The following is a 27,999-nucleotide window of genomic DNA, read 5'->3' as shown; positions in this document are numbered from 1 at the left end:
GCTGCTTTTCCTGCCGCTGCTACCTCGAGTGCTGGGGGGCCGGTGCTTTCCTCCCCCCAACCTGCTGCCCCCGTTTCTCTTACCCTGCCCTAGAGCCTCTCGGCGGATTTCCCCTTTGCCATGTGGGGCTAGGAAAGAGGGGGTGCAGTGAATTCTTCCACAAAAACAACAAAACAAAAAACACCAACCAACAAAACATGGAGGCGGCGTGCAAACCCGACGGCGGGGAGCAGGGCCATCGAGGCGGCGGCGCGGATCCCCCCGGGGAGGATTCTATGGACGGCTACTTGCGATCTCAGGGCTTGTACAGAAAGAGAGTCGCCAAGGATGGGTCGTGTCTTTTCAGGGCTGTGGCCGAGCAGGTAACCGCTTTGCATAAACAAAGCACGCTCTGAAGGAAAGCCTGGGGAGCGGGTCTCGGTGGTGGGTGGTCATTAGCGTTAAAATGTGGACAAGTATAGGTTCAGGCTGCGCGCTCATGTGCCGGAGGGGGAAGAAAATAATAATTCTGTATTGAGAGAGCCAAGTTGTGTGTGTACAGCCTTCTCTGTCATCGAGAAATTGTTACCTGTTTTGACCTTCCACTGCCTCCTTGGAGTTTGTTATTTTTTCACGTGTAAGATTCCAACATTTGGGCACAGCTGCTTTGTATGAGATTGTTTAGGAGGAGGAGTTTAGTGGGAAGAGCTGAAAAGCTTTGTTCTTACTTTTGTTAATCAATTTACTATAAAATTAGAGAAAGTGAGTAATTTCTCTTCAGTTCTTCCTGTTGAATTCCCTTCCCCCCATTTCAGTGTTAGTGTTAAAGGAAAAAAAAAAAGTGACAGCGTCATCTTGTCTTAAATACAAACAAACAGCAGTGGGAGCTCTAGTGCTTCTGATTGTGGGAGCCCAAATTGCTGTGCTAATTATACACAATTCACTTTTTTTTTAATTATTCTCCCTACTGATTTTAGGTTTGGGCAAGCTCCACTACCGATATGGAGTATCATTCCTTTTTTAGTTCAAAGGAATAATGAAGGAATATACACTGATGTTCTGATTTTTGATGTGTATAGGTTTTTTGCTGGTGTATGTAGAACTTTTTCTCCAAATATTAATTAGCTGTTTATCATCCCACTCCTGTTTTATTGAAGGGAATGTCTTCAACTCATAGTTACCCACAAATCCATAAAATAGGTTTATTCACAAACCTGGCCTAATCTCTGTACTCTTCATGCAAAAAAACACCCCCTGAAGCTGATCTGACTTTGCAGATGTTTTAATTTGAGGCTGGAGAAGCTGCAAGTTAAATTGACTGGAACTTCCCTCCATTGTAGTGAGGATGCAAAGTCACATTAGGGATAACTGTGAACCTATGATGAAAGTTTTTCCAGTAGAGATTGGAATAGGTGGTAGAATGCAGGTTTCGTATTTGGATCTGAATTCCTGACTTCCAAATCGGTATTTGGGCAACAGGCCTGCACCTCTTAAAGAGAAGGTAAACCTGGACCCTCTTAGGTTTGGCTGGATTTCATTTGCGCAAGTGCGTGTCGGTAGGTGGTTTCCTCGTGCTGTCCTGTGTTAATTTACTACTTCAGTTTGTCAAGTCCTTTACAAAGGACTTGGTTAAAGAATGTTGACAAATGCTGTTTGTTTCACTCACTAAATCCTCATAAAATGGAGTGTTTGAATTTAGTAAATCTGTGAGTTTGGCAGTTATTTAAATTTTTAGGTAATTGAGTTCTCACATGCGTAAAGGTGTCGTTACTGAATGAATATGCATTTTAAATATTCTTAAGAATAAATCCAGGGTATTTCTAAGCCTCTGTTCAGACAACAGTCATTATTTATTTGTAACCTGTCTTGAAAACTCCAAAATACCAGTGTAGCTTTCTTCTCTTTCTTCCTTTGTAGGTGTTACACTCTCAGTCTCGGCATATTGATGTAAGGATGGCTTGTGTAGATTATCTTCGGAAAAATAGGGAGAAATTTGAAGCAGTAAGTATTTTTGTTTTCTTTGTGAACATTTAAAAAGATATTACCTAATTCCTTCCATTTTTCTAAGGTATTTTCTGCTGTCTGTCACTACATTAATCATAACTATATACTGAATGATGCTTTTAAAGTGAGTGCTCTTTAAATTCAGTGGCGCATATGTGATTGTAACTCATTTTCCTAAGCCTGGAGAATAGTGTGGATACTGCTTGGGTTAGAGTGATGTGGGGTAGGAAGAATGGGAAGAGTTTTTAATGCTCATTGAAAAACAAACCAAACTTACTTAGACTTTGGTAGTGGAGCTACCAAAATCTGGAGTTTGTTTTAGTATAATGCCTATTTTAACCAAGGTCATAAAATGTTCTTATTGTGTAATTGCTTTAACAATATATAAGGGATTTGACTGATGAGATTAGTGAAATTGGTTTCAGTCTGTAACTTACTGTGCATTACCACTGTATTTTTTTTCTAAACATCTGTAATTAAGTTCTTCATCAACTGTGGACAGAAAATATTTTGATTTTCATCTATATTTGGCCAATTTTGTCAGTGTTAACATTTTAAAGTCCTTTTAAATTTTTTTTATTTTTCCTTTTAAAAGAACAATAATAAATAACATGTGTATTTAACTAATTTCCAGGATAGCCAAAATGGGAATACGTGTAAGCATTTATTCCTAGAAGATTATTACTCAGCTCTCTTTCTGTTCTAAATTTACCTAGACCCAAAATAAAAAGGCTGGCTTAGATTCACAGTAGCTCAAGTAAGAGAAAGAAGGAGGAATAAGAGTGTATGTGTTTGGTATAATTTCTGACCAAGTGCCTTGTACTCAGATATGACTCTTAATGTGGAACTTGCCAAGTTGAATGACTAAAATACAGTAAATGTTTTTGGGAGAATGCAGCTCTGATGTGACTATTTCCATTTGCCAGGACTGTTTGTTTCCAGTCCAGATGAAAACTTAGCAGCTCTTAGATCTCTCTACTTTTTATTTTTATTTTTTCACTGCTGGCCTTTTATTCCCTTCCTTTCCCAAATTAACCCACTCACTCCAATATCTGCTTTTTTACTGCTGTTTTCATGTTGCATTATGTAGTTCTTGCAAATACCGCAACCCTTTTTTCACTCTAAATGTGTATTGTTTCCCCTCCTCACTTCTGGCATCTTCTCGGCCAGGTAACTGCCTTGCCAAGCCCTGCTGGCTAAAGCTGAACTTCTACTCTCACTACTCTGTTCAGTTTTCCTCATTACCTTGTTTCTTGATCAATATGCGTAGAGCCCTGCCAGCTTGTAGCTTAACTTCATACTGGGAATTGCTTCTTTGCATGGACCTCCGTGGGTCTATATTTTAACTACATCAAGCAGATTATGTCTAAATAACATTTTTAGAATACACCCTCTCTGTTAGCCATGGTGGCTGAAACACTTTTCAGTTACCACATCTCAGTTACTGCAGCATTTTTCTGACCTTCACATGTGTGAAGTTGATCTCTTCATGTGTGTTAAGGGGTGCGGCTGAAAGATTTCTTTCTGAGCCGGGCATGGTGTAGCCCAAGTTGTTTGCATCCTTTCACTGAAAGGAAGAGCAGTTTGCTTGAAGGAAAAAGTGCTTTGTGATTGCCTGTACTGTATCTTGCCGCCACTCGGCTACTCCAGAAATGTGACTCCCATTTCTGCTTGTCTATCGCTTTCTCTTTGGGTTTTTTGTTCATTTGTTTCTTTGGTTTGGGTTGTGTGATGACTCCAAAAGCTGTTTATGTAGTTATTTTCTGGAATGCAGGCCTATATGTTTGACCATTTGTTCCCTCATCTCTACATCACTTGAATTCAAAGTTCTTTGAGGGCAGGATAGTCTTAAATTTCCAGCAGTATGTTCCCATTGGTGTAGTGGGGTCATCGGCTGTGATTTCCATATGATATGCTAATAAAAATAACTACTTTTTTTTTTTTTAAATTTTTTAAACACAGTTCATAGAGGGGCCATTTGAAGAATATTTAAAATGTTTGGAAAATCCACAGGTATGTTAAACTTGATTTTTAAGAGAAAGCAATACTTTTGTTGAAGTTGATGGATAAGTGGATGTTTTTTTTTCTCACAAATGTTTTTGAGCTGAAGAGGTCTTTGAATTATGTGAATACATACTTTTATGTGTGTGCAGCATTGTAAAATGATTTTGAGAATTTTTTTTTTTTCAGTGTGTCTTGATTTCAGCCTCAAAAGTGTTTTCAAATATTTTTAGCCTCTGTAAATGCCAACAAACATAGCATGGCTAGCATTTTCTTGAAGGCAGCCTTGAATAAACATCTAAAAGTTTATGTGATGAGAAGACACTGGTGTAAGGAGTATTAGGAACAGTAGCCACAGGCTCGTACAAAGATACTGATTTGTGTCCTCCCAATTTAATTTTAGTATTTTCATTAAGGAGTTTACAGTTTGTGTAAGCTGGGTGGGTGGAAGAGGACTGTACATTGCAAAATCTGTTAATTTTTTTGAGTGTTTATACATGCATTTTATTAAATTTCCCCTCTGGAAATCAAAACACAATTAATTCTTTCCCCTTCCATGCCTATAGCACCCTTAGTTAGAATGATTGACTAGATGATTATTTCAGTTTCCAAAATGAATGATGGAGACTGGGGGAAAAAGTGTGTGTTAGCCTGTTTGGCTGCTGTCTTGCTTTGTTTATTCCATTTTTTTTTTTTAATTGCAAAGTTTTTCTAGTCAAATCCCATGGTTATATGCTATCCTAAATGATAAATCATGCCGTTTCCAGTAGAAATTGTGCTGCGCTATGCCAGTGTAAATGGTTTATTCCACGTGCACTGTGTGTATAGAAAATGTCTTTTTAGTGTTTGCTAGTGTTTAAAATTTTTTTTTGAAAAATAACACAGTAGCTTTTTTCCCATGATCAGAGAAATTTAAGTGATTCTAAATTTTAAAATTGTCAATGAGAATTAAAAAAATAATACTAAAAAGAATTGGACTGCTGCAAGTTCCTGCCCCAAACTCAGTTTGAGTGATTTTAAATTTAGTAAAAATTTTAAAAAGAAATAAACAAAAAAGCTTTAAAAAAGACAAAAACCAAGCCAAAGCAAAAAACCCTAAGAAACATCCAGTCACATCATACTGGAGCACACAGTAGAGTGGTTAGGCTGATCACGGAAGCAACAAGTTTTACTCTTCTATGGGTCTGGTTTATGATATTATTGACCTTTCACTGTTTAACAGATTTAGAGGACAGATTTTTGGTCTTCAGGTATTGATATGTGGCTGCTTGTATGAGAAAAAAGTTTACTTTGGCTGTTCGGAAGTGTTTTACCTTCTTTGTGTTGGAGCACAAGGATACTTGTATGGAAGTTATCTGTGTTTTAGGCATGAGAGTTAAGCCTCAGTTTGTCTATAGCTTGAAGGTGCACAAACCCAGACTGCTTTGAAGGTAGAGAGTAACTTTTTCAAAAGCACTCGGTAAATTTCGCACTTGGATTTTTCAAAAATCACTTTTGGAAAGCCAGTCTGCTGGCTGTTTAACAAAAGAAGAAAAACCCTAACACGGTATCGCCTCTCAAAAATTGTACTCCTCAGTGGTAGATCTGCATTTTTGTGATTGTTTCTAGTTGTCTCAGTTTTCGTACAGATCCATTTCTAGTTTGGGAAAAATATCCCTCCACCTTTTGTAGCCCTTAATCACCTTCCTGGAGTAGTTATTTCAAAAAACCTTCAGATACAATCACAGTGTCTTAGCTGAACTTCAAACTTGATGTTAATATATTTACTTTTGACAATGATTTCTTACTTCTCTTGAGGAAGTTTAATAATTGTGTGGTTGTTTGAACTTAAGTTTTCTTTTTTTTTTTTTTTAATACAGGAATGGGTTGGACAAGTAGAAATAAGTGCCCTTTCTCTTATGTACAAGTAAGAAAACCATTAAGTATGTTTTATTGAGATTAGTTGTTTTGTTGGTGAATGAGCTGGAATAGCAAAGATGATAAATTTTATATTATACTGTAGTTCTTCAGAAAATTAAACATATGCTTTGAAAATTGTAGCTGTCAAGGTATTAATCTGTGATTTGACTAGAGGTTTACAGTAATGTCATTCGTCTCACCTGCACAGGTAATTCTGGCTAGATTTATACAGTTAGTATTTTGTTAATTTTCATCTCATAATTTTTGTGTTGATATTGCTTTTCTTCCTATTTCTTGCCAAGACTTTAATATTAATTCTAGTGCCAAGCTCTGGGCTGTAGCCATTTCTTTATTACCTCTGTACAGGTGCTCTGGTGTAGCTCAGTGGTATCAGCATCGCAGGCTGTCTGCTAGGAGGTTGTATGTGACAATATAAGACTACCTGGTGTGCTGCTGTGGCTTATTCTCTTTTCTATATACATTTTGATTTTTCCACTCTCTCAGTGTGGACAAAATATCAAGAGTTTGTAAAGGGTCATAGCTTGAGAAATGTTTTAGTGCTTGTGCAAAGATAAATGTTCCTCTTGGTGATGAACAGTTTTGCTGTTGTGTTTTTATGAACTGTACTCCCATATATTGATTTTTTTTTTTTCCACAAAGTAACATAAAACAGTATGCTAAATACTTATAACTGCAAGGCAACGAGCAGTGTACAGCATCTTCTCTTTCTGCTGTTTGTAAACCAGTTAAGAACTCAGTATTGAAAAAGCTTACGGTAGATTAATCGCTTTGTACTTTGACTCTTGATGAGATGTTTGATAAGAGTAAAGTAACTAGTTAGATGTTACTTTTGAGTACTTAGATGAGTGCTAAGTGTGGGAACTGGCATGAAATTCTCTCTTCGTGTTTTGTGTGGTTAACGGGACAGTTGAACGTTGCATGTGCTGCATGGGTGGAAGAGGACCACAGTGAAATGTGGAGTCAAGTTGGCTCTGGAGGCTGAGAGAGAAGTTCTGGTGGGTGGGTTGAGCCAGGGTGCAGAGAGATGTAACTCGACTGAAGTCAACAGAACCATGTGCTTGATTTCATCGGAACTGGGTGGGCACAGTCTCCTGTTTGTGGCATTTCTGGCGACAAGAAACGTATTCTCATGAAACAGCAACACTTTATTTTGAAGTCGTCACAAACTGGTATCCAGGACCACAGCTGATAAATGAATAGAGAGACAAATCCTGGCTAAGTGTGTTTGTGTGGTTGTTTTTTTGTTTGTTTGTTTGTTTTTTTTTTCATTGGAATCATGAAGAGGCTTGTGACAGTTGGAGCTGTACGTAGTTATTTCACTGCAGAGTTGAACACACGAGAATGGTTACTGCTGTGGTTGTTTTGGGAAGGCTGGCTTCTTTTTCATAAAGACACTTTAGAGGCTCTGGGAAAGTAGGAATGGAGATGAAGGTAGGGGAAAAGATTTGTTTCTCTTCTCGCATTCTGGCAGGCTGAAGGAAAACAAAAGTATGAATTTCCTGTTCTATGCCAAGTGGAGAAGTGAGAGTTTCAGATTTCTCAAGCATAGGATAGAAATGTGGTCTGAAGAGGCCTGTTCCCATTTTCAGTCCCAAGTATAATTTGGTAATCTAGTAAGTTTTCCTCACCTCTCTGAAGCAGGTGTGCCTCTGAGCTGTGAAATTCTTTTCCCCTCAGAATAGTTTTTTCTGAGTTGTTGTAAAAAGTCTTGTTTTGCTTTTTAATACAAACATTGCACCTGTGAATATACTTAATAGTTCTGCAAGATTAATGAAGCTTTTGATTGTGTAAGCAAGGAAGAAGTTGGATGAAGTAGCAGGTTGCTGAGCAAATAGTTCCAAGGGAGGATTATGGATAAAAAAGAGGAGAGAAAACAAATCTAAAATCAGGACAGAGATTGATTATAGGAGACAGACAAGTAGCAAAGATTGATAGTCTTTCAGTTTTTAGAATATGAAAAATCAAATAGAATGTCACATCAGTATCAGTTGTGGATTTTCCTGTATTTGTTACTTTGTAGCCAGTTCAACTGTTTATAGTTTTTAATCTAACAAGCTAAAGAAAGCAATACAAGGGTGGAAACTAAATTCTAAATTTGCTTAACTCTAGCTCAACTTTTCGTTTATGGTATTTTTCATCTTCTTAAATGTATTAAGGTACCCAAGCTTAGTTATCGGTGATAAAACTTTTCTAAGCCTGTTTTAAAAAACAGGTAACTTTGCTGATCAGTACCTGCCAGTGCCGCCACGGCACAGGATCTGCTGGCTTGGTCCAGCCTTCCCCAAAAGTGTGTCTCTATTCCTCCGCTGAAGAGAGGACCGAGGCATTTCTTTGCCATCTGAAATCCAGTGATTTGAGTCTAATGAACACAATGAGCTGTTAGATTCCACACTACATGGAGCTATTATCCGGAGAGAAGGAAGCTGAGCCTTCTGAATGTGGTGGGGTTTTGGTTTTTGGGGTTTATTTTGTGCCAGCACATCTTATTCTAGTATATTCTTTTATGAAAGTAAGCTTCTTCATGACTACTAGTAGTTGTGCTCATCATCTTCAGTATTTTGTTCCACTGGGTGTTTTCTCTGGTTATGTATGTTCCTTGAGCTTCACTTGAATATTCCAGTTTTATTGGTATTAATTTATCAATGAATTCTTAACTACTAGGTGTTTTGTTTTGTTTTGTTTTTTCCTAGGAAAGATTTCATAATATACCGGGAACCCAATGCTTCTCCTTCACATGTAACTGAAAATGGCTTTTCTGATAAGGTAAAAAAAAATAATTTATTACTATTATAAACAGCTGAGTTAAGACTGCTTTATAAACAGCAAGTACTTTCATGTAAGTCTTATTCTACACAAGAAATATTCTGAGAAATGAAATTTATCAATTCCTTTTGTATGTATTTAAAGCAGCTATTCTGTTAATACATGTGGGGTGTGCTATATCTTCCTAGTAATCTAAACACTTGTACATTGATTTTTTTTATAGAATGTAGGTCGCATCGCTATCTCTGTCTTTACTTTTTTTTTTTAGTCAAATTATTTTTGGTGTGAAGAACATCTGCTAAACATTTTGATTGTTTATTGATACTTTGAGTTCCTAAGAATTAACACAGAGCATTCGTACATTAAATTGAATTTAAAAGGTAGTGCTCATGAAAAACCAAGTGAGATGCACAACCTAAAATATCTTTGTGGCTTCTTTAATAGGTATTGCTGTGCTTCTCGAATGGAAACCACTATGATATTGTTTATCCCATAGAGTATTCAGAAAAGGCTGCTCTCTGCCAGTGTAAGTATTATGTTGGTTAGTTAAAAGCTCCTGTTTTTACCAGAAATCTTAAAATGATCTCCATCAGGTTTCAGGAGAAAGCTCTGTATGAAAGTTTATTATTGCCATTCTTTAGTAGCTTAGTTTTTCTTATGAATTATCAATGACAGTACGATTTTGTGAGAGCATGAATTCTTCCTGTGTCCTGAATCTTGACAAAGCAGATTATATACCAAGACGCCTCTTTGAATCTGAGGAGTCCAATATGATAAATTAGTGCACCAACATTTTCTGTTTATCTGTTGCATTGTCTTCAGTCAGCATTCTGGTTTAAATTTTGTATTTCAAGACTATGTTAGCAAACTAATTATGTTAAAATTATCCTTGCACGTGCCACAGAAATTATGGGGGTTCCACTTAAAAAAAAAATAACTGTCTTCATGGATTATTGTTTTCTTTACTAGATTGCAGAAATGGCCACTGGCAATCCCTGCAAGGATTCTAATTCTTAGTGAAATCTCTGTCTGTGTGCAGAGTTTAAAGGATAAGGCCAAGCCTGCCTGTCAGGAGACTTGATTTCTAGTGTTGTGCATACCCATGAAACCGTAGTAGCTGCAGCTGGTTTTGCTTCTTAGGTCCTGGCTGTTTCATTTAACACATCAAAATGTTTGCTTGCTTTGATTTAGGTCATCTGAGATGCATCTGTAATGGTGGTAGAAAAATGTTGTTTACCTTGTAATTGACTTTGCCCATCCCCTTTCTCCTCCTTTTACCAGCTCTGCTGTATGAGTTGCTTTATGAGAAAGTATTTGACACAGATGTAAAGAAAATCATAGCAGAACTTAGCGCTGTTGGTGTGACTGAGGAAAGTAATGGTAGCAGTGAATTATCTGCTTCAGATTCGGAGGATGACAACTACAGGTAAACGGGATTTGAAAGTTTATGTAAGGTGCCTGTGAGCAATTAATGTGAAATGAGTTTTCTGTATTTGTGGTGGGTGGTAGAATCTAACAGGGTTGAAAACCTTTACAAGTTGTTAAGAAAAGAAACACAAAGAGCTAAGTTTAGAACCGTACAAGAATGAAATCTATGCAATCTTTGCTGTATCTGAGGACAGATTCTGGTTCCTTTGGTTTTCCTGCAGTCCAGGTTTCGGTGTCTTTACGTAATGGGGTGTTGCCATTGCAACGTGTCCCTCTTCCTGTTTAAAATGGCAGAATCCCCTGGGAGGAATGTCAGTGTGCCAGCCTGGCATGGTAAATGCCATGAGAACTGCTTGTGTCGCTCTTGTAGCTGAGTAGACTTATAGGAATCTGATCCAACTTGTGTTGCTTCCACGTCTAGGGGCTGAAATGCCTGCTCGACATGTAGCTATAATGGAGAAGCAAGATGTAGCTTGCTCCATTTTGTTCCTAGATCTTTATGGAGGGGTTATATTTGTGGGTTTGTATTCTTTTTGTTGGACCTGCTTTGAAATTTTGACCTACTGATTGCTTGTGCCCAGCAAGGCTTTTGCAGAGCTGATTTTTGCATTTACATCTTGGCATTTTTTCTTCTATTTAATGCTGTTCTTAAAGCCTTGGCTTGTGTGAGATTGCACTGAAGCCGTGGGGACCATGCGGTGTTATGGCATCACACACGTCCTCTCTTCTCGCTGAAAATCATTAAAGCCCTTTCTAGGGGCTCTGCTGTAGTTTGTGTGGCACGTGGCAGAAGGAATTCTTTGAGGCATTGGAAGCTGATTTTTATCTCAAGCTGAAAAAACAGAAAGGAAGACTGTGAGAATCACCAGAGAAAGAAAACCAAGTTCTAGGAAAGAGATTAGCTTCCTTTCTTGTTTGAGAGGGGAAAAAAAAAAAAAAGAAAAAGAAACCAAGCAGGGAACATTTCCAATTAAAATACAAAGTATTTCTGCCTCTGGGAATAAGTATTGTAGTTAAGTGTCGGAGAGTGGAAACCTTTATTCCTTTCTGTTCCTGGAGCTTTACTGGGCTTGATATGCAGTAGCATTACTTTATATCTTCGGGATTTATAAGGAGATAAACTGCTAACCTCCATAGCACCTTTGTGAGTGAAGGTCGTATAGTCACTTGAGACTGTCAGACTCAGTGTTTTTGATTCAAACCACATGTCTTAGAATGCAAGAGCTAGTGTGTGAGACTTTTGACCTAGGTAACCTAAATAGCAAATGCTCTGCTGTGTTTATGAAGTCTTCAAGTTTTTGCTTGGTTTTAAGGTAATGGAACAAGCTAAAGTCAACTTTTGTTTTCTGGGTAATCTTTTTCATTTTATAAACATGAACTTTTTTCATTATGTTGTTACTAAATGTAAGTTTTTATTTTGATTTTAGAAAAGTTAATGCTGACAGTTGCCTACAACTGTTTTAGGGAAAAAAATACTTGTTTTTTCTCAGTGGAAAGTAAATTTCTAGCAATGTCAGGTGTAGAAAATAAGTCTAAATTTGAGTGCCTGATGCCAGTTAATTAACGGAATGGGTTTTGGTTTGTGGTTGTTTTTTTTTTTGTTGTCTGTTTTTTGTCTGCTTTTGCTGCACTTTCCTTGCACTGTTGCAAAAATTTCAGAAGAATTTGTTTTCTTTGCCTGTTCCCCCCCTCTTGTTTTTTTTTTTTAGGTGATGGCTAATTCAGTACACCTAAGTTACACTTTGTAAAACTCATGCCTAGAAATAAAAATCTTATATAATAGAGAAATGTAGTTCTTGTTTTGGACTTGGCTTTTTCATTTTAAGAGATGAGACGTTGTGTGGTATGCTTATTATGGAAAAATATGTAGAGTGGTAGTTCCAGTACATTTTTATCCACTTCCAAAATCTTCCTTATCTACTTTCCTGGCTTTATTAGTACTGTATTACCATAGCTCGCTTCTGTCCTTTTGCAGAAGTAAAGCTACAACAGTTAATGATATGAATGGATTGAAGTCTCTTTCTGGAAACAAGGTATTTATACTAAGATTTATTTTATTTTTAATAACTTGTACTCTCCTATTTTTTCAGTGTTTAATGTCCACAAGAGAGTTTTGAGGTTCTGATTTTCCTAATGTGATATTTTCAAGACTGCTTATTTCTTGAAAAGTAATATTTACTTTTGACATTTGAAAAGGTGGATAGTGTCCTTTTTAACACTGCTTAGTTCTTAATTTTGTTCTGATATGGTTAAAAGACACCATTGAATTATTTTTCCAAGGTGTTGATGTATTTTCAGTTTCTTTGTATTTGAGTTTATAGCTTGAGCACAATGATTGAAAAATGGAAAACTGTACATCTTTACGTGGTCGACCATTTAGAACTCTCTTCTGTTTCACACAGCACCTGAAGAGCAATGGGAATCCCGCCTTGGTGGTCTTACCTAAAAAAGTTCTTAAATCGCTCAATCCATCAGTTTACAGAAATGTTGAATATGATGTTTGGCTTCAATCCAAATGGGGTGAGTAACCAAATACTTAAAAGTTCCAACTTCTGCAAGCTGATGTATAAAGTGAAGCTCCGTAGAAGAAGAGAGATGCGAATGGCAGTTGGGGTTTCAATAGTGGTCTTCCTCGCATGGGTCGCTGTAGATTTAGGGCTTGAATGTCTGGCTTGCATTTTTACTGCATAGAGAAAGTCTTTTGGCATATTTAAAATAACTTGTTATTACTGCTAATGTATTTACAGATCAGCAAAAACAAGATTTTTCTATTGCTGCTGGCATGCAATACTCAGTTGGAGATAAATGTAAAGTAAGTAGCATTGAACTCTAGTTTATAGAGACATTACCGTTTTGCTCAAGATGCCAATTTTCCCTTTGTTAACTATTTTGACATATAATTGCTTCTTAAAAATATTCTTTGCTTGTACCTTTAACTGTGCATATGCTCATTTAATTGTTGGCAGTGTCTGTGACTTAGAGCATACATTTAGAAAAGGTGTGTAATAGAACATCTGATTGGTGCACTTCTGTATTAGGAAGTGGAGTTAATGTGGAGTTGATTACTTAATGCTTAATAGTAAAGGCATAAAATTGGTATTTAAGACCCTAAGGCTGTCTTGTGTAGTATCAGATAAAGGGTACAGGTATAAGTAGCAGAAAAAACTCTGGTAATTAACACAGTCTTGCTCTCAAATATTATATGTATGTTGCAAGGCAGTAAATATATGAGATAAAAACGTGGGAAGAGAAGGTGAAGTCAGTGAAAAGTGGAGATGGCCAGATTAATAGAACTGGAAAACCAAGTGTTGTAACAGAACACTTAATATTTAACAGAAGAATTTTAAGAACACGGAATATCAGTCGGACAAGTGCTAGTATGATCATGTCAGAGAAACTTTTTTTGCTTGTTTTAAAAAACCCCTGAAGAATAGGTTGAGAAATAATTGGAGTTCATTATGTTCTTATTTAAACTAAATTTCACTTTATATAGTGATGAATTTTTCTTTACATGGATTTTAACAAGGAAAAGCTTTGGCTTTTATTTTAAGAGAAAATATTTTCAGTAAATCTGAAAAGCCTTGATACACTGATTACTTTTTCTCATGTAGTTTTGGAAGGGATGTTTCATTAATTAGTGTCACCTGGCAAACTTTTTTTTGGTATTTATTATTTCTGTTTGAAGAAGCAATATGGATTGAGGATTTGCTCTTGATGGGTTGATACTGAAATGTGTGGTGTTTGTTTGTCAGATTTTCTGTTGCCCAGAGGGAAAGTTCTGTTTTTAACATGGCTCAGAGTTACATCCTCTCATTGACTTGTTTGAAATTAATGCTCCTTCTTTCTTTCTCCCTCTCCCTGTAGGTGCGCTTAGACCATAATGGGAAATTTTATAATGCCCATATTCAAGAAGTTTGTTCAGAAAATGGGCCAGTTGTTGTATTTGTAGAAGAACTTGGAGCCAAGTAAGTGCTTAATCTTTTCCGGAAAAGAGTGCCCAACTGAACCTTGGTAATGGCAGCATTACTTTGAGTCATCTTCAGTGTATCTACTTCTTGACTTGAAGTAGTACTACTGCAAAATTGTTAAGAAAGCAACATACAAAAAGAAAGGAAAAAAAAAAAAAGAAAAGGGGTTTCTGCATTGATAGTCACTTGAGACTTTTCTCTTTGATGCTGTCTAGTCTGGATATTACTTGCAGAGTAAAACAGTAAGTACACTGCTATTAGGTTTTTATTATTCTTTTTTTTTCTTTTTGCACAAGATTCAATCCTAAACAGATCAACAGTGTCCTAATTAAGTGTTTCTAGTTGTGCTTAATAATTAGACGCTGGTTTTGTGACAAGCTTTTCATATTAAAAGGTCCAAAAAAAGTGCAATGTAGTACTCAACTACACTGATTGAGTAGCTCTGCTTGATTTCATACAGAGAGTCCCAAGTTACTACTTATATCATCATCATTGCCCTACCAGGAGACAAACTGTTTAGAGTTTTCAGTAGGGGTTGCAGGTTTTCTTCGGTGTGTTGTGGGTTGGCTGTTTTTGTTGGTTTTTTTTAGGAGGGGTGGTAGTGCTGCTGGTTTGAGGGAGGTTTTACTGTTTATTGTTGGGTGTGTGGTTTGAGACTTTTTCTTTAATTGTGCTGGAAGTTCCGTACCTCTTCTGGGGCAAAAATAGTCCCACAGTTGAGGGTAGTAGTAGTTTGGGAAGCAAAAAAATCTTTCAGTCAGGGTAAATGAGGGAAGGAGAAAGATGTGTGTTAATCTCATGCAATATCTTTGTGCTAAAAACCAAAAAAAAAATAAATGTTGTGAGATCTTAAGATTGTCTTGCACTTTGTTCCCTTTTTAAATTGAGATTTAACCTGTTTGAACTGTTACCAATTGGAATGTCTTACTTTCACATAATATAAACAGTTGCTTGAACATCCTACAGCATCTAAAATAATTTAAAATGGAGTAATTGCTCTGAGATATAAACCACCAATATAATGTTTTTCAATTGACATTTTTGCAGTGTTTTTGGTAAGTTGATCTGAGTATTTTGTTTTTTCTGATCAGTCTCTTTCTGTCTGCCCTGAAGACGTTATAATAGTCGCTTCACAAATGGCTGATCATTCTTTACTGGTGTAAGTTTGCATCAACTTATCAGAGAGAGTTTTATTTAAAAAAAAAAAAAGTTTGTTCTTCTACACGTGGCTCATAAATAACAAAGAACTTTGAATGCAACATTCTCAAAAATGGAAAGATCTGTCAGTCTTAGTAAACATGTGCTATTCATTTATGCAAGCCTCAGTCTGGTCTTTAAGATATTTTTCCCTCCATAATTCCTTGTTTTGTAGGCATGCTGTCTCACTGAAGAGCCTTAAACCTCTTCCACAGGCCTCTCCTATGGAGGGCTGGAACACTGTGCCAGGGAAGAAGATAAAAAAGTTTTTCCCAACATGGGGGCAGAATGCTCAGCCCGGTAGGATTTTACCTGTCTTTGTGTGCAGAATCTTTGCTGTCAGATGTTCTGTCCCAAAGAGCTTAAGAAATTACTAAAAATAAATAAATATGTTTACACATGTTTTGTCACAGATGCAGATTGCAGAGGGCCAAAGAATCAGAGCAAGTCAATAAAACCCCAGTCAGCACTACCTCCTCGACTTCAGCATACTGTGGGAACCAGGCAGCATCAGTTCTTATGTTCTGGACCCCAACCTCATCAGACCTCAACTGAGCAGAAAACTGCAGGCAGGAATCCTTCCCAAGCTGTAAGGTAAAACTTGCAAATAAACATCTTACCTTCAGCTCTGACTGAGCTGCTTGGAGCCCAGGTGCCTGCTTCAGATGCTTCCAACACGTTCTTTTGAAATATGTTGCCATTGAATTGAGAAGTGTTCTGAGTCCTTAACAAATATACACAAGGACAGGAAAGATAATTTTTTTTTTATTATTATTTATTTTATTTTTAAACCCTTTTCAGAATTGCTGCCAATCATGAGCTCCCACATTTTTTCTTGCATGACAGCATCTTCCTGGTGGTACGCAAAACTGCAGTTTCTTCTTGGAAAGTGGATATTTTAGTTTTTTTTTTTTCCCCCCAATTGGGACTGGTGTTGCATGTTGTGCTTCTTGGCTCTAGCTAAGATCTTCTCTCAGCTTCTGCAGAACCTGTCGTAGAGGGCAGCGGATGAAGGGAGGTGATTCTGTCCCTCTCCTCCCTTCTGGTGAGACCCCACCTGCAGTGCTGCTTCTAGCTCTGGAGTCCTCAGCATGAGAAAGACATGGACTTGTTGGAACAGGTGCAGAGGAGGGTCTCAAAAATGAGAGGGACTGGCACATCCCTCTTAGGAAGAAAAGCTGGGTGAGCTGGGGGTGTTCAGCCAGGAGAAAGGCTCCAGGGAGACCTTACTGTGTACTTTCAGTATTTATAAGAGGGAGGCCTATAAGAAAGTTGCGGGAAGATCTTTTTAGCAGGGCCTGTTGCGATAGCACAAGTGATACAGTGGTTGTAAGCTAGAAGAGGGTAGGTTTGGGCTAGATAGAAGTAAGGCAGTTTTTACAAGGAGGGTGGGGAAACAGTGGAACAAGTGGCCTGGAGAGGTGCTGGAAGCCCCATCCCTGGAAACATTCAAGGTCAGTTTGAACAGGCCTCTGAGCAACCTGATCTAGTTAAAGATGTCCCTGCTCATTGCAGGGGTGCTGGTCTAGATGACTTTTAAAGGTCCGTTCCATCCCAAAACATTCTTGCTTCTGTGATTCTATGACTGCTTCGTGTTATCACTGATCACTGGAAAGAGTAAGAGAACAGCTTTTTGCTTGCATTTGTTGGTAGTGATTTTTGGATTAATTTTGTTGCTGCAGCAGAGTTTCTGTTTTCATCATTGCTACTCTTGTATCTAAAAGACTATTCTGTACTTGGCTATAAACTCAAACTCTTCTTGGTCTGTCTTGTCATTCTTTTGTGTATTGTAAATCCTTGTGGAATAAATGGGGCTGGGGTGTCTTTGGAGTTGGCTGTATGCAATGTTTTAAGGGCGTTTTACATCCGTGAGTATCCCAAAATGTGTAGCTAAGTAATTCAGAAAGCTGAACTAGTCATGTTGTGTAGTGATGCTTCAGACATTGAAAATTTAGAGTGTATTTTCCCTTTTGTTGTATTTACCGAAATCTTCTTCCTCAGCTTTCTCTTACATGTTCATAGATAGCAGATAGGAAGTGGTCAGTTCTCAGTTGGCACAGAAATGAATTAGATCACTTGATGTAGGCATTTGGGTTTTAATTATGACCTAATGATTACTATTTTCTATAAAGTCTTTCAAAATTGTATTGAACCAAGTAAGTCATGGACAAAATCCCCTTTATCCCTTGCTCCATGTTATGCATAGGGGTAAGTAGGCAGGAAAGGGTCTGGTACACGTGGGATCACGTAAGCAGTGCTCTATAATAACCTACTTCCTCCCTTCCTTCCTTCTAAAGCGTGAGTTTGTGACAACTTCCTCAGTATCAAACAACAAAGTGATCTCTTTTCTTTTTCTTTTTTTCCCCCCTTGTACAGGAAACCAGACCGGGAGAGAACTGAGGATCTGAACCACAGCAGCAGAGATTGTAACTACTTTGGACTGTCTCCAGAGGAACGTAGGGAGAAACAGGCCATAGAAGAATCTCGTTCGCTTTATGAGATCCAGCAGAGGGATGAACAAGCTTTTCCTGCTCTTTCCAATGTATGCTTTTTTCCTTGTTGGAATTAACAGTACATTTGTCATTCTGTCTGTGATCCTTTAATTGTTGTTTGGTGGTCCTTGTGTTACAATTCAGATGTTAAGGATATTTTCTTCATGTGCTCTTTCTGTTTACAAGTATGTGCATCTAAAGTGCTCTGTATAGTCAAGACAGATGTAGTAGAATAATTCATGTCCACCCTACACAGTTCTTGAGGCATCTAGATATGGTAGACACGTGAGCTTCTGAAGCTGTGGGTTTCTTTCTTCATGTTCCCTCTGTCTTTGGAAGGCTTTGGACTCCCTTACAGTTACTTGAATGTTGTCTTTTTCTTGCATGATTGGATCAAACTTAAAGGTGAGGACAGCTTGCTCTGAAATAGTTAAATTTATTGGACAATTAACTCAGTAAAATGGCATTGTGGTGCTTGAATTACTATTAGAGGTGACTAGGTGATAGTTTCTGATTTGGTTCACATAAAAGCTGCTTGCTTTTTTTTTTTTTCTAACTGGCTTTTCTTTTTAGCCTGAGAACTTTATGGTGTGAGTGCTTGCCCAGTGTCAGAAGTAATGCAAATTCTTTGTCAGACTTGCTCTTTTTCTGTTGTGGCACTGAGCTGGCTTTGGTGAACTTATCTATGTCTGAGGGAAAGATGTAGCCTTTAGGTTATTATTCTATTGATGGAATTTTTAAAGAAAGCTGATTGGAGTCACAGTACATCCAGGGAGCAAGCAGATCCTGTGGGTGAAGAGCTGTGGTTCACATTGGTTTATTCTGGAGATGGTGTGGTTCTTTTTGGATTTATATCCTAGGGCAAACCAAAACAAGAACTAGTCTGGGAAGAACGAGCAGGTGAAAGGCCTTAAATCTCTTGCTTTGTGGAAGTGACTTCCTGTGCTGTATTTTTCAGTTCTTGAGCAGTAATTACTTATATTGGTGTAATTGAGAAGAAATGTACAGCTCTTCTGCACTGCAAAGAGCAGGCTAAGACTGAACAGGCACAGAGGTTGCGCTCAGAGAGCTGTGGTAAATGGAGAGGAGGGTTTACTTAACATGCAGAAGGGGGATGTGATTTTTAAAACAGATAATGGCTGAGCGGAACTTTTTGTTGTGTAGACTAAAGACAACACGAGTGCTCTTAATGGACACTTTGCTAAATTTTGCACTGAATGAAAGAGTGGGTGAACCTGACGCTGATCAAGACTGCTTCTGCCCCTCCCTACTTTTCTGCCCATCACAGAGATATAAGTGTTAGGGGTCTTGGAGGCAGAATAGTATCATCTCAGATGATGACAAAGAGTCATTGGACTTCTTATGAAAATTAATATTTCTGGTTTTGTGAACTTCTTCAGAATCAGTCAGTCTGTCAAGCGGCTACACAGACTGTGGATAATTTAAACCAGAAAAAGTTCTCAAGTAATGAGAGGAGAAACAGCAAGTGGACAGCGGAAGTGGAGGAGCAAAAGGATAATAAAGGTAAAAAGAAATGCTTTTAAGATTAAGGCTTCTTTTTGTTTGTTTGTTTGATTTTATTACCAGCTTCAGAATTTAGTCAAGATGTGGGGCATCTGTTTATAATCTGCAGTAACAGTGCCAAACTAAGCTAGACCAGGTAGCAAAGGCTTGGGAAGAAAGTACATGTTTTCCTGCTTTGCGAATGTGGCTGAGAGAGCAAGCTCTGTGCTGGATTTTTTGCAGTAGATCGTAAGAGGAATGAGAGAAATGAAAAGACTATAGAGCTACCCTGAACTGGATCCTGTTGAAATTCTAGTGGGTGTGCCTGAAAGTGCTAGTGGGAAGAGTAATAGAAGTCAGTTAAGAGAAAAGTAGGTAAAAGTGTTTGATGTGGCGTGATCAAATATTTTCATACAATGCTGCAGAAAGATGGTGTGCAGAAGAGTTGGAAAAAACAAACCCTGGCTGCAGTAGGAAGAGCTGTTACATGGTCAAAATTGGTTTGGCACTTGTTCCCCCCCAGTCTGTTAAAACACTCTTAGCTTTTATTCAATGACTCCAGGTTTTTCATCTTCTGTGAGGAAGTGGAATATGGCAGTAATAGATGAAAACTTTTAGCTGTTGGGAGGTATTTAGTAAATGTTTGCTAAATGCAACCGGTAGTATTTTTTTTAGATAATATTTTCTTTTTGTCCTGTCAGCTTTACTGTAACTAAACATTAAATTGGATCCTGGCTTTTTTTTTTTTTTTGTCCTTCCTTGACTAAATGATGTTCATACTCTTTAGTCTCCTAAGAGAGGAGTTCCTTACCTCATTTTTTCTAAATGTTTCTATTTCCTCATCACTGGCAACAGCACAGGCATTGCTGTTGTGTATTTATGGTACTTGTGCCCCTTTAGTACCTCTTACAATTTGCAATGCCTTCTTGAATCGCCTCACAAAGATTGATGTTACCTGTTTTTCATTTTCTAAACATGTGAGAACTTGCCACATTCGAAAACCTGTTTGATAAACAGTGACAAAAAGAAAGGTCATGTAAAGGAAAGCTCTTTACTACGGTGCCATGATAGATTTTGCTGAAATGCTTGGCACGTGCAGCGTTTTTCTTTTTTTTTTTGTTACACTCTGGATTGTGTTGCCTCTTCTGAAATTAAGTTAAAAATCCTATGAGAATAAACTATACTCCTTGCTGGCTATTTAGAGATTACTGTTGGTGCTTGGGGAATTGGCGGTAATTCTCATAATCAATACTGTTTTAATTTACATTCAGTTGTGCTGGTGCATATACTAAGTTTTATGAAGTATGTACCCATTTAGCAGCTGCTCTTAAATGTATGTGCATGAATTTGACAAGCAGTAGTAACAAGAATTGGGCATAAGCTAGAATGTGGAGAACTTGCACAGCTCTTACTATGTTGAAGATTTAACTGTGACTGGTTTTCAACACCATGTCCCCCACCAAGTGTTCGGTGGTGCTCAGGAAACTAAAGTTTTGGAGTCAGCCTGAAAACTTTCTACATCTTTTGAACCACTGAAACCTTCTAAACTCCTGTACCTTTTAGACAGTCAAAAACAGATGAGAATTTAGGCTTCTCTTAACACTTGAATGTGGAAATGCAGATCAAAACATTTTCAGTTTAAGCAAAGTACATACTGTTTCTTTTTCACTAGGAGGGTTTTAGGATGGATGATACCTGTTTAAAGAGACAGCTGCAGTTCTTTGCTGATTCCTTCAGGCATCACCAAAATGGTTCACAAAAGTCAGTAAAGAAAGCCTGTAGGGCTTTGAAATCCTGGGTTGAAGTAGCTGCTCTGTTACTGCCCTAACAACTATTTAATTTTAGGATGCTTTTGATCTTTGATAAAATTGATGTTTAAGTTTTCTGAAGCTATATGTACTGAGGGAGGTTTTGTTTTGAAGTTTTAACTTTCAGAAAGACAAACTCTTAACTGATTTCAGTTGTGATAGCTGTAAGTGGTGTAATGGTTCATTTACCAGGTTATGTCTTGGTATTACAGAGTCAAATTCCAGGCAGATCAACTTAAGTCAGAATCTTGAGCCAAATTCATCTGAGGTAATTTTAAAAGACCAATTTTTTTTTTCATTATTGCTTCTTTAATACATGATTAGTGGAGAGATAGCTCTCCTTAGAGCTGTGATTGCTGCTGCTTTACAGCTTTTAGTGAAATACTTCTAAGGTTGGAGGCTTGTATTACTGTCAGCTTTGCTCAGCCCCTGCAACCCGTACTTAACAGCCTTTCTCTGCAATCTCAGTTCTCAAATCTGGGCTCTTGAGAGCCTTTGTGAATCTGGATTTGTAACTGCTTAGCACAGTCTGTACTTTCAGTATAACGGGACCATGGAAGATTTGATGTTTACTACTAGCTAATGTGCTAACAGTGAAGATTTGTGGCCTCTCATTGGCTTTTAACCTTTGCTGTCCTCTCAATGAGCAAAGTGTTACGCTAGTGTAGTAGCAGTTGGGTGCTTAACCCGCTTTGTGTATGTAGCATGGTTTAATATCTTTGAATGCCTCTTTAAAAGTAAATCGTACTACTAGACTACCTGTGTCTGTTGTTTCTGACTTTGCTTTAGAAGAATAGTCAAGATGAGAGTTATCCAAAAGCTTCATCTCCTTTGGAACAAGTAAAAACAGATTCTCCGATTCTTGCTGAGCAAGTAAGAAATGTTTATTTTATTTCAAAGTTTTCCAGTCAGGAGACTTCAGACAAAGGGGAGCTTCATCACAGCCACGTATGTACTATGATACTGGCTTTTAATTATGTAGTCGTTTCTATGGCTATAATGCTAAAGTTTCCTATTTACAGCCATGAATTTATGTCCAAAATAATGTGAATGTGAAAGAACAATCTGTGGTAGAAAAGTGTAGCTTTTTATCTTCAGAGAAGGGGGTTATTTTGTATCTTTCTGCTAAGATAACCATACTTTTCACTTGAAATTCTTTACGCTTGCTGTTCCAGGTTTCTCTGAGGTTATTGGTGATCCTATAAGAGGATGGCTTTTCTTTGGGTGGGGTATAGTTAAATTTAATGCTTTTGGAGGTGGTTGTAGCACTGGTGGCTGTCAGGTACAGGCGTTGCTGTGGACAGAGCTCAGTTCGCAGTTCCTCACGCACTGATGTGTGGCTGCCTCAGATGTTAATGCCTGCAGCCTGATCTATTGCTAGCTCACACTTTGCTATGGTGGTGATGGCAGTCTGGGTAGTAGCAAGTCATCAAGCCTTTTTTGGTAGAAGCCAGAAGCATTAGAGTTTGCCAGCAATGGTGATTTAGGAACAATTTCATGTGATCTCTTTATTTTTGTAGAGCCTGACAGAATGCTTACCAAGTGTCACTCCAACACCCTCACCAGTCTTTTCTGAGGTGCATTTACGTCCAGCAGTGCCTTCTGTACCAACCATTGTGCCAGCTTGGCCAAGTGAGCCAACAACCTATGGACCAGCAGGTTTGAAGACGCATTAATGTAAATCAGAATCTACTAACTGTGACAAATACTTGCTACGTTGAAGATTCCTCCAGATGATACAGTTTTGTATAACTTCATGTCCCAAAGGCAGTCATTTATAGGAATATGGTTTCTCACTGCTGTAAGCTAGTGAGAGTTCTAGTAGATCTGTTTGCTTTACTCCCTACCTGAAGGTGGAAGCTGGGATGCATACTTAATTCAGTTTTTCTCCTAAGTGGGATAGCGTTGAGTTTTGAGGGGCTTTATGCTGAGGACTCCTTAAGGTAGAGCACACTGTCATTGTGTTGAAGCTTGATAAGTGTTTGTGCTCTGTGTGCTGTGTAGTAAGCTCCAGGGTTCACTAGGGATTCAGCTTGGATCTGCTATGTCTGGAACTAATGAGATCCATTTGGACCTGAGCTGCCAAGCCAGTGTAATGGTTTTATGTGCTGTGCATATCTTCTGATACGTGGAATTAACTTAGGTTCGATACTGCTCATTGGATCAGGTGCTGTATTTTCTCTTCCCCTGGTGTATTTTTGTACAAGAAAGTTTCTTGTACAGAAATCAGCATACTGTGACATATGGTGTGGTACTAAACCTGTCATACCTGACAGCATCTGTTACAGAAGATGCTGTAGCTTAGTTAATCTGAGCTTAGATTCAGAGTTGACTGTAAATGACTAGTCAGAATGAGAACTGCGTATTCACATGTATGTTTCAGTTCCCTCCTTTTTTTTTCCTTCCTATTTCCCTCTGCTATTCATTTTTTTTTTAAATATATATGGGAAGGGCTTAGCCATTTCTGGAAAGCTTAACTGTTTCACTCTCTCTGAAAACGGTCTGCATTTAATCAAGTCTTTTATCTGTAACTTCTTGACTCCAGAATTTCTTCGTGTGTCTTCCTGACTACCCTTTTTATTTCTCCTGTCTCTTGAAACTTGGTTTCCTGCTGCCATTTTCATTCGTGATTGTATATCATCGATATGTGTGTGTGTGTGTGTATACATACGTACATAAATACTTTCATATATACATACATATGTGTTTTTTCCGCTTAGGTATTCCAGCCCAAATACCTGCTTCTTCACTGATGCCAGCCCCAGCAACAGGACCTGACTCTATAGTATCACAGGCTCAGGTAACATCTGCTCCAGTTGCTGGAGTTCCTGTGTCACTACAAGCAGTTAACCAGCCTTTAATGCCTTTGCCTCAGACTCTGAATCCTTATCAGGATCCGCTATACCCTGGATTCCCTTTAAGTGAAAAGGGAGAAAGAGCTGTTGCACCCTCTTACTCCCTGTGCAATACAGGGGAAGACTTACCTAAAGGTGAGAAGCTAGAAGTCTGGATTTTATACCTCTTTTCTTTATAGGTTTTCTTGTCTTAAAATGTAGATAAAGATACTTTTTTGGTCCTGTTGTTAGTCCGTGTCAAAAGATCTGATTGTTGTCATTCTATAATTTAAGGTGTAGGAGGGAAGTTGAATAAAGTTCTGACTATTTTAGTTTGAATTGCTAACGTTGCAATTATTTTAAGTGGCCACATGTGAAAATCGGAAATGTTAATTTTCATTCTTAGCTTGAGTCATCATAACTTGAGTTTTTTTGTGAATGTAAAGGATATTCTTTGGAGAACTGCTTCCTTTTACAGTAACAGGTTTTCTCTTGTAATCAAAAGCTTGAAAAAATACAAGCTTTGGCATACTACAAATAAGAAATATGCCCAGACAGAACATAACATATCTGACTGCATGCTGGTGTTTGTTTACTAAATTGTTTCTTTAAAAAAAAAGTGGAAGTTCAGTTCCTCAAATTGTTAAAACTGAAATTTAAACTGCAGTTGTGTTCTGGATATCTTACTGTGGCAAAAAACCCCAACACAACCCCAATCAAAGGCATGCAAGCAGCAACTTAGTACCAGTGTGCTCTATTGAACGGAACTTTATGCAGGGATGAATTTTTGAATCAGAAGTGTAATATTTTAGGTATTCATAGATGTTTTTCTGGTTTCTTCCTAGATAAGAATATTCTAAGATTTTTCTTCAATCTTGGTGTGAAGGTAACTTTCAAACTTACATATGTTCTTGTGTTTGTTGTACGGGCAAGAGATTGTTCTTTACAAATTCACAGGTAAACTGCTGTGAGTTTGAAGATGTGTTCTTTTGGAAGCAGTGTAGAGTTAAAAAAAAAAAAAGGCCCTCCTCCAACTTCAACCATGTCTGTGTGCTGGCAAAGCCATTGCAGTACAGATACCTTGTATGTCTTCCACTGGGGAGTGTCCCTTAAGTAACCTGCATGTCTGTTCTTTCTGCTCAGGTTGAGGACAACAGCATTTTAATTTTAACTTTCTAAGTAATTATAATAGTGGCTGATGTGTGTATGTGGTGCAAATCTGTGTGTGTGGTTCTGGAAGAGGCTCATTCAAAAAGGCAAGACTTCCTGTTTCTTCGTAAGGACTAGTTGTTTGCTTATTTTCTCTTTTGTGCACGTAAAAATATTCCTTCTTTACCTTCTCTAATGCCTTCTGTCAGTCAAACTGCTTTGGAAAAGGTGCTGAGAGCTCTCAGGCTTATTCCACGTGATTTTGGCCATACTCAATTTTTTTTTGGTGTATGAGCATGGGAAGATTGAACGTTCAGCCCAGCTTCCAAAGTAAATTTAGATTTACTAACTCTGTGCCTCATACAAGTCTCTTTGCTTAAGAGAAAATCTGTAAGTCATTAGCAAGTGTCACTGCAATATATTTGAACAGCATTTGTTTCATAAGCATACATCCATTTGGGACTCTGCTTACCAGTACTTTTGTATTATTTAGAACGCAGTCATTGTGGGGCTTCAGCACCATCTACCGGTCGAAGTACCTCGTTCTAGTAGTTGTGCTCATCAGCTGGCGACCAGTTCCTACCATAGACCAGGGAACTACTTTCTGCATTACCTTGTCCAGTGCTTTGGTTCCAGAAGCTGCCACCTCCCAGCTGCTCGTTCAGATCCCGCTGAGAGGCGATCTGGGTGGGCCTCTTTGGGATGGTTTGCTGTGGGAACTTGTTTCTACAGATGGTACAGGCAAGATCGAGCCAGCTTTTGAATTCTGCCTTTTACCTAGGCCAGTGTTTCCTTAGACAGGCTGGTGCCTCCAGCAGCTTTGCTTATTAAAGGGCTTCTAAGAAGGCTGATCTGTGTGTTGGGTGTGTTATGTGTTTGTGTAGTCTTTTTTGTGTATTCTTTTTTTGGTTTTGTTTTTAAGTGAAAATACATGTCATGTGACTTCTTGTCTTGATTGTTATCCTTTAGAATTTTGAAAAGTGAGCTGGTAAGGCAAATTACCAATTAATAATTGTGATTCTGGAAAATTCATTTGAAATGCGTATCTTCAAATGCATAGCTAAACACGTCATAGCATTGTGTGTTTAACTATATAGAAATTGTTATGAAGTTTTCTGATGGGTTGTAACTGTTGCCCCTTGTAACTGTGTTTGGAAGGAAAACAAAAAATGAGAATGTTATCCTGGAGTCCTACATATGTAGAGTTGAGGGCAGTCACCATAAATCAAATTAGCCTTTACTTCCTGTAATTAACTGTTTCAAAATGGTAAATGACCTGTGTGCTGTTATGTCTGTCTAAACCTGCAGAAGACCAAATAAATTTTTTTCCCCTCCCCTTGTCTTGCAGGCATACAGTTGTCCCATGTGGGCACCCCATTCTTACCTGTACCCCCTGCACCAGGCCTATTTAGCTGCTTGTAGAATGTACCCAAACGTGTCCCTCCCTGTTTATCCGCACAACCCCTGGTTCCAGGAGGCTCCACCGACTCCGAATGAAAGCGAAGCTGCACGGACAAGCAGGCACTTTCCTGGGCAGAGCGAGGCCAGATCCAATGGTCAGATTCCCCAGGCTGATAGCAGATCTCCATCACTGCCTCTGATCATACCCACAGCTCAGGTGTCAGAAAGCCAAGGGCAGGTCTGCGTTGAATCGGAGAATCCAGCGCAAGCCCTTCACGCAAACTATGAGGAGTCCCTGAGAGGGAAAAACGTGTTCCCGCAGCCGCCCTTTGGACACAATCACTTCCTGGGAGCTGTTCCAATAGCACCTCCTTTCTTCCCTCACTTTTGGTATGGGTACCCAGTTCAGGGCTTCATTGAAAATTCAGTAGCGAGACCGAACGTCGTCATGTCACCTGAGGACAAAGAGACAGCGGTTGGCACCTCTGCGAGCGTGTACGCGGCTAAAGAGTGCGGTCCTCCGGTTCCTGCGGTGAACTGTGCAGAACAGCTTCAGAAAAATAACAGCAGCGGTGGCGGCTTGAACGCTGTGCCGTTCCCTGTGGCTTCTGCGAGCAGCGAGTGTGGAGCCCTGAAAGAAACTTCAGCCAGGGCACCTCAGTTGGAGCCGACTTCTCCTTCAGCTTCTCCTGCTAAGCAAAAACCAGCTGGGCAGCAACACCGCACGCCACAAATACAGGGTGGGACCGAGAGGCAGGCGGCGGTGCCCAACGCTTCGCCCCTGTTGGCGGAACCACCGAGAAACGAACTGAAAAACAGCGGTTCCAGTCGTAAGGAGAAGACCGATAAAGGTAGAGATTCCAAGGGCGCTGGTAACGTGCAGACGGAAAGCCGGGCACAGAGAACGAGGGAAGAGAGCTCTGAAGACGAGAGCGAAGTTTCCGATATGCTGAAAAGTGGTAGATCCAAGCAGTTTTATAACCAGACTTACGGAGGAGGCAGAAGGCCTAGACTTGAGTGGGGTTATTCCAGCAGGGGTGGGGGATACCAGTTCCAAAGAAATGAGGAAACCTGGAAGGGCCCCCCGAGCAGAAGCAGAGATGATGGCTACCAGTATCAGCGAAACTTCCGAGGGAGGCCCTATAGGAATGACCGGAGGAGGGCAGCACTGGGAGATAACCAGAGGGGACATCAAGCGTAGAATTGAATGGATGAATGAAAACTTTAAAATGAAAAAGTAATTTCAAGTAGCAGTTTAAAACCTTAATGTTTCTTTTTAGTGAAGTTCTAGGATATGTTTAACTTTTGGTGAATAAAGATGAGGAGGATGTGAACTCCTACCATATCAATTTTGGGGGGATTATAGTTTGTTTGGCTTAGCATTTTTTCCTCAATGTCAAATTAGAAAAGAAATTATATAGATTTAGTGTTTGATAATTTTTTTTTTCCCCACAAAGGTTTGAGTTTGTCATAGAAGATGGATATATACATTTACTAAAGTGACAGATTATAGCATTTGACATGGTCTAGATTCTAAAATTGACAGTGACAT

General features: G+C 38.7%; 1 protein-coding gene across 4 annotated transcripts; it reads left to right on the top strand.

The window, feature by feature from the left end:
- The first annotated feature begins 197 nt into the window (after positions 1-197).
- OTUD4 (OTU deubiquitinase 4) lies at positions 198-27,648 on the top strand. 4 transcript variants are annotated; one of them, XM_009876900.1, is made up of 22 exons: positions 198-362; positions 1,897-1,980; positions 3,946-3,996; positions 5,844-5,890; positions 8,595-8,667; positions 9,112-9,193; positions 9,949-10,093; positions 12,071-12,128; positions 12,498-12,615; positions 12,843-12,907; positions 13,960-14,060; positions 15,436-15,560; positions 15,674-15,854; positions 17,637-17,802; positions 19,153-19,276; positions 21,276-21,331; positions 21,853-21,936; positions 22,584-22,722; positions 23,784-23,863; positions 23,939-24,053; positions 24,743-24,783; positions 26,395-27,648. In XM_009876900.1, the coding sequence occupies exons 1-22, from the start codon at positions 198-200 to the stop codon at positions 27,646-27,648; spliced, it is 3,354 nt and encodes a 1,117-aa protein (XP_009875202.1). The 4 variants fall into 4 exon arrangements, with proteins under 4 accessions (XP_009875202.1, XP_009875199.1, XP_009875201.1 ...); XM_009876897.1 differs by having other exon boundaries at positions 21,853-22,011; XM_009876899.1 differs by lacking the exon at positions 21,853-21,936 and adding an exon at positions 21,964-22,011 and having other exon boundaries at positions 23,784-24,053.
- Positions 27,649-27,999: the final 351 nt, after the last annotated feature.

Source organism: Apaloderma vittatum, unplaced genomic scaffold (genome assembly GCF_000703405.1).
Source record: "Apaloderma vittatum isolate BGI_N311 unplaced genomic scaffold, ASM70340v1 scaffold27169, whole genome shotgun sequence".
In the NCBI taxonomy this organism is placed as follows: Eukaryota; Metazoa; Chordata; class Aves; order Trogoniformes; family Trogonidae; genus Apaloderma; species Apaloderma vittatum.
This window is presented reverse-complemented; position numbering and strand designations above follow the sequence as displayed.